Source organism: Gekko japonicus, unplaced genomic scaffold (genome assembly GCF_001447785.1).
Source record: "Gekko japonicus isolate JY-2015 unplaced genomic scaffold, Gekko_japonicus_V1.1 scaffold1126, whole genome shotgun sequence".
Lineage (NCBI taxonomy): Eukaryota > Metazoa > Chordata > Lepidosauria > Squamata > Gekkonidae > Gekko > Gekko japonicus.
Genome location: NW_015167572.1, coordinates 314,201 through 324,278, shown reverse-complemented (window position 1 = coordinate 324,278; position 10,078 = coordinate 314,201). Strand labels below are relative to the sequence as shown.

At 44.2% G+C, this 10,078-nt stretch overlaps 1 protein-coding gene across 1 annotated transcript in view; it reads right to left on the bottom strand.

Moving 5' to 3' along the window:
* NBAS (neuroblastoma amplified sequence) overlaps positions 1-10,078 on the bottom strand; it is a 275,647-nt gene that overhangs the window by 217,266 nt on the left and 48,303 nt on the right. Inside the window, exons 10-12 of the mRNA XM_015413856.1 lie at positions 8,188-8,347; positions 6,056-6,121; positions 3,395-3,523 (exon numbers count right to left, since the gene is read on the bottom strand). Of these exons, the coding sequence (XP_015269342.1) occupies positions 3,395-3,523; positions 6,056-6,121; positions 8,188-8,347 (355 nt within the window). The remainder of the gene's footprint in view (positions 1-3,394; positions 3,524-6,055; positions 6,122-8,187; positions 8,348-10,078) is intronic.

Here is a 10,078-nt window from a genome sequence, read left to right as displayed (position 1 = left end):
GTCGTGTCCTTACGCCTCTCCAGTGCACTGCCCCCTTGCTGGCTGCTGGTTTCCAGTTGTACAACTGATACAGAAGAATGCGTTTTGGCACAATTGGAGATCCTGACTCCATACAGGCCTCTGGATTGAACTTACTTCAGCTACCATGCCAGCTGTACTATCATATTCTGTAATAATGCTGCTAGACTTTCCATAACTGTGGTGTCTCGGCAGGGAACGGTATAGTTGTGGCGTCTGACACAATCCTGTCAGGCACCAAACAAAACAAACAAGCCAACATATACTCTGCAACCTCCAGACTACTGGTGTCTTTCTTTCCAGGCATTTCCTCAGAGTGGAAAGGGTATGGGGGGAAAACAAAGAAGCCGGAAAACTGGATATCATAGAATATCATATCACAACCCAGCGCAGCGAAGAGGCAAGGCCAGTCTGACAACTGCAGCACTGCACAAAGTTAACAGCTTGGATTCTCAGGCCAGTCCTGAACTGTCCAAATCATCTGTTCTTCAGTCCCCATTGTAGAAAGCCAGAACACTGATACATAATACAAGCCGAACTGCAGAAAAGGTGGAATATGCAATTTCTAATAAATATCAACTAGAATTATTCATCAGTTATTAACACCTTAAAACAAACATTTATTACTTACAGAATCTGTATCCCACCTTTGTGCCCAATCAACTAGGGCCACCAAAGCAGCTAATAATGCTCTCATTTTCCTTCAATTAGGTCCCCCCCCCCGAGTCGCTCCACAGGAACAATGCCATCTAATTATTTTTCAGTTGCTAAATGCTCTCCAGCATTCAGTGGTTTCTTATATTATTAGAAGCTTTCAGTTCTAGCCCTCCCACTACAAAGACTACAAAAAGCAAGATCAGTATGACAATAAAAACATGCAAAGAGACTTTAAAAAAAAGAAAGACACCATCGACACCCACACATTTTCTACTGCCTTTCAATCCATTTCACAGAGAAAATATATTCAACAAGGGGAAAGTATCACTACTTAGAACAAGCTGCTCTTGGAAGAAATATTAATATCAGAATTATTTCTAAACATTGTAAAATGTTACACTAGAATAATCATAGTTTACTGAGTCTGTTGAACGTCACTGAAAATTTCTTCAAAAAAATCTGAGCTCTTGATCTTGTTGGCGACTCAATATGAGAAAATTTATACTAGGTGTCAAAGAGCCCCTCTGCCTGCCCAAACCGGGAGAGTTCTCTTCGCCAAGAGACTGGCTAGCTACAGTTACAAAGAGGTTAAAGGCACCTGTTTTACCTCTGACCAGGTAGTGCTACCACCAATCCTTTTGCGTCCCTCCAGTCCAGAGCCAAAGGATAGACTCTAGACCTTACCGGGCTCAGCTAGAGAAGACTCCCTGCGAGGTTGGCTCACAGCAGGAGACCCACAGGTTATTCTAGAGGTAGTAACTGACAGTCTCAGGCACCAGATAGCTCATTGCAGCAGTGGAGATAGAAACCAGAACTGGTGAATAAAATATATATTTAAGTGCAGAATATATTAATAAAAAGTGCAAATTACTTAAAATAATATTGTGGGGAATAAAATAAGAAACCTAAATATTAACACATTGGCTAAACACTTATACAACCTTGGTTCTCAAAGTCAACTTGTTACCCATTCAGTTCTGGGTCCAAGAGTACTCTGTCTCCAGAGTCCAAAAGCCAGGCTGGTTGGCTTCAGCAATCAGAGCTTCCAAGATGGCCGAAAGGTGAGCAAGGCAAAGTTACATGTCAGCTTCACATGCAACACCATCATGCCCCCCGAACATGAGTTAAGGTGGGCACCAATCAGGGTTCAAGCAATGTCTTCCAGATACAAGCAGGCCAATCAACGAAACGGTGATATCATTGTTTCAAGATAGTTGTGAGACCTTACATCAAATATTTAGATATCAGCAATCATAGAAGAATTTTTACCCTATTAAGATACAACGCCTTACCCTCAGCCATAATGGAGGCCAGATTTACTAGATCATTGAGGAAAAGTTGTATATGTGGGATGGGATCTGATGAAACATTGGAACATGTAATTTTCGATTGTCTTATATATCATAATATCAGGGAAGTTCTGATCAAGCCTATAGTTAACTCCTTTCCAGGTCGTAATAGAAGGATACTTTTGTCAATTATGCTGGCAGGAGATAATCAAAAGTTGACTAGGATGGTTGCCAAATTTGGTTGGTTGGCATACCAAACTAGGCAAGAGATAAAGGACAGATTCTGATTCTATTATTTCTGTATTTTAAAGTTTTTAGATCCTATTTATAATTTTAGATGCCGATATATTTTATAATTTTACTGCTCCTGTAACTGTATTTACTTGTCTTCTATTATACTGGTCTATGACCGTAATAAACTTGAACATACGATATCATTGTTTTCTGACTGGTCTCTGGTCATGTCAGAAGAGTAGGTGATGTGATCTGCAGTTTCACACCACCAGGCCTTCCCACAGGCAGGACTTAATTGCTTTGGAATGTTAACGAGCCAAGGCTACAGGAGAACATCTTATCTTGTAAGTGCAGAGATAGACACTCTTCTCCAGCACAACTGTGTGAACTAAGGAGACTTCAATAAACATTTTTAACAAGAGCAGGTCGCAGCCAGACTGAACCAAACTTTTAAAGCAGACTTCATTTTGAGTGAACCAAAGTTCTTACTAGGCCACTTTGTTCTGGTATGGCAAGCAGAGAAGGGCCAGTTCTTGGGGCAGTACAATGAGGATACCAACACATCTCAATAGGGGCTCAATTCACTCCCTGACTGGCATCTTGTCTTGGACCTGCATGACTGTGGGACTGGTTCAAGCCGAGACCCTGAGGCAAAGCAGGCCCTGGAAGATAGGGAGTGCCTGGCTTAGGATGACAGAGTACCGTCAACTGACCCCAACAAGAAGATTTCATCCTCATGGAAAGACATGATTTGTTTAATTCTGCAATCAATTTATATTATTTCCCTTAAATCCCAAATTCTAGAATACTTAATTGATGTATGGCCTTTGAGTTAGTAAAGATGGATAGCGAGATTAGCAGCCACAGAGGAAAAGCTAATTCACACCCTCAATTTATTTCCGGTTGAACTGTATGGCTTTGTAACCAAAAGGCAGAAAGTCCACCAAAAAACAAAAAAGATATACCCAAGGAGGGGGAGGTTGTGTGGGTGTACTGGTTGGTGTATTAGTTGATTTTATTACTCTCTGTGAACTGCATTGCACCACTTGGATGCAAGTCTTTTATCATTTAGGTATAAGCCCTACACTGCATTTTGGAAAAGGTTTTCCGAAAAAGATGAGAGGGAATTCCAGACAAATTCTGTATAAATGCTACGACTAGTATAAATGTAATAGTTACAAATCATAGCAACCTACTTGATCATTTTGTTCCCATTCTCCTTGCTGCTTGAGAGAGGGAATCCCCCAGATGGTCAATTTTCCTGAGAAGTGAATTGCTGCTAAGCGAGTGCCGTCTGGAGAAAGGCTCATTTTGAAGACGCCATCCTGGCCAACGTTTCAATCGCCAATGAAAGTAAAAAACAAAGGATTTCAGAAAGCATGTCAACTTGCAACAGTTATAAGCAATCCATTGCAAGAACAATATTTTAAAGATCTTCCAAGTGTTATTAAATCTGAAATTATTCTTCACATTCGCATATCCTATTACAATATGGTATACTACGTTCCTTACACTAAAATGTTTCAATTGTGACAGTCATATGGCTGACAGTTAGTGTACTGTAGTGTAGAGAGCCAGTTTGGTGTAGTGGTTAAGTGCGCGGACTCTGATCTGGGAGAACTGGGTTTGAGTCCCCACTCCTCCACTTGCACCTGCTGATGTGACCTTGGGTCAGTCACAAGCTCTTTTACAACTGTCCTTGAAAAAGAGCAGTTTGTGTCAGAGTTCTCTCAGCCCCACCCACCTCACAGGGTGTCTGTTGTGGGGAGGGGAAGGGAAAGGAATTTGTAAGCCACTCTGAGACTCCAAGTGAAGGGCGGGGTATAAATCCAATCTCTTCTTCTTCTTCAATCTTTTTGGAACGTGGGGTGGCGTCTTCTGAGTAGTTATGTACATATGTCTCACTTCATGTTTTACACTACAATCTTCTCCATTAGAATTCCTACAATAAATGTTATATTTCAAACTTCACATCATCAGTATTATAACTGGATTTATGGAACTTAAATACCGCAGCAAAGCATGGGTATCAGGCTAATAAACTATAATGGAGCCAAAGGCATTTAAAGGTGTTGCGGTCTCTTTAAATGCATTTGTGAAGCTGCAGCTTCACCCAAAATGGCATTTAAAGCAACTGCAGTAGATTCATCCCGAGTTTTTTCAAGATTATCCAGGATTGGCTATGCTCAATAGCCGAAAATACACCCCCTCTGTATTCGGCTGAAAGAATAGCTGATAAATATTGATAAGTATTTTCTGGCTATTTTTCGGCTTGGTTAGAGCCCTAATATAAACTCACTGGAGTAATTCTACATGGGACTCATTTTTTAGTCTGGTTTCTGCTCCAAGGGATCTGAAAGACAGACAAGCTCCACAAGAACAATCTGACTGCCAATGGCAAGTACCCCTCCTCTGCTGAAGAGCACCCCTCCCCTGCACATTTCGAGAACTAAAGAGAATGTACGGTAGTGATCAGTCACTCCACATGGCTCTGAAGAAGCAACAAGACTCAGCCTTATTACCTCACCATGGCATGAACAGAAAGGAAAGGGAACACCTGGTCTTCAGTACACCTCTGTTGCCCAGCACCTACACCTTCTGTCTTGTACAGTCAGACGATGTAGCTGCTGGTCTTGTACAGACAGACACTTGGTCGATCTACAGCTCTTGCCATGAAATCCTGATGCATCATTGTGGCGCTCTGGCCCGCACGGCCGGGTCGTCGCCGCCGCCAGACGCCGTCTCCAACAACTGCCCTGCCTTGTCAGGGGAACGGAGGTCTCAGAATGGGAGCCGGGCCGCCTGGTTCCGTCACCGGCACAAGCCCCAGTGCTCCTTCCTGCACACGTCTTTGAGGGCCGTTTGTCGAGCCGTATCTCTCTCCGGCCTCGACTCTTCACGTGCCCCCGTCTCGACCTGGCAGACCTTCCTCCCCGACCTCCTTGCTCGTTCCCCTTTTATACCCTTCTCCCCCCGGTCCCTCAACCCATTGGACACCCAGGTGTCCATCACCACTAGCCCCGCCTCCGTATATAAGCTCAGACGCCCAGCCAGGGCGGGGCTCTCCAGTCCCGTCTAGCGCTGGGGCGCGGCTTGCCGTCCGGCTCATGCCGGGCGGCGCGGGAAGCATTGGGTTGCCAGGGTGCCCCGAAACGGGCGTCTCTGCCGCCGTCTGCGTCTCCTCAGGGCCGGCCCTCCGGCCGCGAGCCCGGGGACGCGCTCGGCAACCGAGGGGTTGTGCCACTGGTCGGCACCCCTCGCGGTCTTTCTCCCCCCCCTCGAGGACTGGCGTTGCCTGCCCATCCGGCTGCGGGCTTGCGGCAGACGCGGTGAGTGGGGTGTATGCGGCTCCAGTGTCGGGAAGGGGTTCTTGGAGGAGGCCCGGGGCGTCAGGACCGGGACAATCATGTACACTCTGCTGGTACCAAACAGTTCATAGATTATATTAACAAATGCTCTCCAACGCAGAAAAAGATTAAATGTGACCAGATCTCAGAGCAGAAGATTCATCACTTGATCTGACAAGCTGCATGAAGAGCAACAGAGGTAGAACTGAGCCAAGACAAGATGGAAAGGACAGCAGATGGAGGTCCTTCCACTATCCAAAAGGGCCAAACACTGATGACAACAATTTTTTTTAGCTGAGCAGGAGTATAGGTTTGGGAGGTCTGATTTATTTGCATTGCATACCATTACCCAACAAAGTATGTTTTGCCAGAACACAGGGTCTTAATAACCATAAGCCATAGTCTTGACATTCCAAGGACAGCTTACCACAAAATGATCTGTATCAAAGCTGCCTTGGACAAGTATAGCCTGTGTGAACAGTAACAACATGCATACATTCTCTCCATTACCTGCTCCGTTCCTTGTTTGTTGTAAAATTTGAAATTCATAATCTTGAACAAAGAACGTCTCTTGGCCTGATGGAAAACAAACAAATATCAAGTGTCCACACAGGTTTTAAACTGATCTTTGTCAAAAATATCTTTTTCACTCACGGCATCTGTTCTTACATCATGGATTGGATCCAATCCAGTGCTATTATGAATAAGTTTTGGGACTGACTGGGCTACAAAACCAGAGGTTTGGTTAAGACGCTGAACTGCAGGCTATGGAAGGGCGGTAGTTCAGCAGTTCGAGACCCGAGTGTGCCGCATGACGGAGTGAGCTCCCGTCTCTAGTTCCAGCTCCTGCCAACCTAGCAGTTCGAAAGCAAGAAATTGCAAGTAGATAAATAGGTACCACTTCGGTGGGAAGGTAACAGCGTTCCGTGCGCCTTGGTGTTTAGTCATGCCAGCCACATGACCACGGAAATGTCTTCGGACAGCGCTGGCTCTTAGGCTTTGAAACGGAGATGAGCACCACAACCCTAGAGTTGGATTCGACTGGCTTTCGAACAAGGGAACCTTTACCTTTACTTTAACCATAAAATATTTCCTAATGTCAGATAGATGGCTACATTTTCTCCTGCAGCAGTAAAGCAGTCAAAATCTCTGAACTGAAGGTCAAGATTAGAAGGTTCAAGTGATGCAACTGGCTGCTGGGCTATACCACTCCAATTGGGGGAACTGAACTTTTGTAATGCTAAATTCTGAGACTCTGGTTTTGTACATGAAGGGAGATCATTCAGATATTCAGTCACACATCTGCAGTCTCAAGTGGGCTCAGTAAAGCAGCATCACATGAACCTGCCAATCTGTCTCACATTACTGTCAGTATTAAAAACACTTAAGAGTACGCTCCCACTTCCACAGTATGAGGTTAGTGCAGACAACTCTATATACCAGGTAAGAACTAGCGAGCCGACCTGGTTAAAGAAACATGAGCCAACCATATGCATCTTAAATCAGGTAGCTGACTAAATCTGTATAAAAATCAGCATGTAAACCAAATACTGGTTGACTGGGAAAACTTTTGTTTTGCTGATGCATGCATTCACCTTGGAAGACATATTCCCATTCTTTGCCATACAACAGGGAGTGCCCTTTCACACTGGCTCCTAATGTTTACTTTTCTTGTTGTTAACTCTCCTGCCCCTTGACTGGACTGATGCTTTGGGTCTATCCAAAATCTGATGTCCTAAGGAACAGGCAATCATTTTTCATATACAGTCATTATTGCTCGTTCCATCTGCCCTATTGACAGTAAACAGGTTTGTATCAACAAATGCACTGGAGAAGACAGTCACATTTCAGTTCTTGTTCAGTGGCAGACATCACCCAAAGATGTGTCTAGGGGACATGTGCTCTAAGGGAATGAACCACATATGAAACTTTGGGTAGTGCAACCAGAATGACAAAACCAGGTCTGCATTTATTGTGTCTGAATACTTAAAAACCTGGAACTGGAGTCCCCAACATGCTGCCCATGGGTGGCATGGTGCCCACCGACACCTTTTCTGGCGCCCGCCAAGTGTTTCTAGAAAGTGAGTGAGGCCAGGTAGGGCTTTTGAACCAAAAGGCTTCTGACTGACTACTGGAGATCTGATTGGCTATGCTGGTTTTTATTAAATGTTGATTTGGCAGCAGCTGCCACCACAGCACAAAACTTTACATCGTGCTACTGAAGTTAAGCTGTGGCAATCGTTTGGTGGCTGGCTCCACCTCCTGAGGCAGCCCTTCGTTGCTGCGCCCACCATACCGTGTCAGAACTCCAAATGTGCCCAGTGCCCACAGACTTTAAAAGGCTGGGGACCTGCCTGGACCTGGATAGCCCCGGCAAGCCTGATCTCATCAGATCTCGGCAGCTAAGCAGGGCCGACCCCGGCAAGTACTTGGAAGGGCAACCTCCAAGGAATACCAGGGCCAGGAAGCCAGAAGCAAGTAATATAAGCCATCTCTCTGAAACGTCCTAGCCCTACTAGTAGTCGCCAAAAGTCACCATGACTTCCAGGCTCACAAGCACATACACATACATACCAAATACTCACACACAAAAGACTAATTTAAAGGTTGGGGACCCCTGACCTAGAACACTGAAAATGCACACAACTGGTACTCACAGTTCCAATATCATCTTCATAGCTTGTAACCTCCTTATAATAAGGTGACCCAGAAAGAACTCGCCATGCCGACAGTCCACAACTGGCTGCTTTCGACACTCCCGCCCCATCGTTATCTGTTTCACAGCCACCTATAATCAGAAGACTGTCACAACAAGATTACAAAAGGTTAGTTTGACAGCTGACTTATCAAATGTGCTTCCCAGCAGTGAGCAATTCTCATTTTTAGAAGAAACGCCGAACTTTCCAGCTGTGGCGATTTGACAAGCACCAAATTATGTATATTGCACTTAATAATTGTCACTTAGATATAACAAATCCTATTACACATTTGCTATTAAAGATGCCAAAGTGTTCCTGAGAAATGGGGGGGGGGCCAGCCACAGGTTGGAATCATGAAGTTCTTATTTTTAAGCATCTAGTGCACATAGCAGACTATTTTTCAAACTAACTAATTACCTTTTTTTCAGAATTAGCAAAAAAGGAGCAAAAGAATTTACTGAACAGGATTATCAGGAAAAAGCATAAAAGAAAGGCTGATTTCTCACCTTCTAGTTTCAGCTGGCAAGATATTGCCATCTAATGGCTTAAATGTGTATGAAGGAGCTTCCTTTAACAAAACCACCAGTTCTTTGGAAGAAAAAAATCCCACCCCAGTTGTTTTTTTCTTAGCAGAATTCACAGCAAAGTGCTTCTATATCTTTTGTCTTCTCAGTACCCTTCAGCTGCACATTGGTCAACAATATCTACAAAGTACAGCCACTGACCACTGAGTTTTCTTTCTGTGTACAAAAATACTGCAACAGAGGCATGAAACTGTACCAGAAAAAAGTGTTGTTGTGATACTTCTTGTTGCAAGCAATGTAACATATGGTTTGTTTGTTTAAAAAAAAACATTTTCCAAAGGAAAACTGATCCAGGGAACCACTACATTGAAGTGTTATTTATTTAGTTATTACTTCTTACTGTTTTTGCAACCAGAATTGAAATGTTACATAGCTGTCAACTGACTGGCCTTCACAACGGTACATTTACCTCACCCCAGACTGATATGGACTAAGGGTAGAAAAATAAACTCTGAATACCCACAATGCTAGTAATGTAATGACAATTTTTCCCTTTCACAGTTCACGTTGGTTTTCTAACACTCTGCATTCAAAGTTTCAGTATTCTAAAAACTCCACTTCTGTTGCTGCAAGAATGGATTTCCTTGGTGACACTGTGAAATTAGGTGGATACGCAATAAAGGGTTTTGGTAGGTTTTGGACACTTTTAAAACCAGTTTTCCTAGAATTACTCATTACATTTAAAACAACAACGACAGTGTAGCACTTTATTAGGACCAAACCATCACACACAGTGAAAAAAATTTCAACTTTCAGTTTGGTGTAGTGGTGCGCGGACTCTAATCTGGGAGAACCGGGTTTGATTCCCCACTCCTCCACGTGCACCTGGCTGGATGACCTTGGGCAAGCCGTAGTTCTGATAAGAGCTGTTCTTGAAAAAGAGCAGTTTCTGCCAGAGCTCTCTCAGCCCCACCTACCTCACAGGGTGTCTGTTGTGGGGAGAGGAAGGGAAACGAGTTTGTAAGCCGCTCTGAGACTCCTTTGGGTAGTGAAGGGCGGGGTATAAATCCAATCTCTTCTTCTTCTTCTCCCTCTATAAACCTACCCAACCACTATGGTCATCTTCAGAGTGCGTTGGATGCCCCTACTTTCTGAGACCAGGCAGGTGGCAACCTGAGAGACGGCCTTCTCAGTCATGCCTCCAACACATTGGAACTCACTCCCCGAGTCCCCCAGGGAAATCTGTCTGTCCCCCACCAGCGGGTGACGTTTTTGCTTTGTTTGGCATAGCCTCAACAACTGTTACTGTC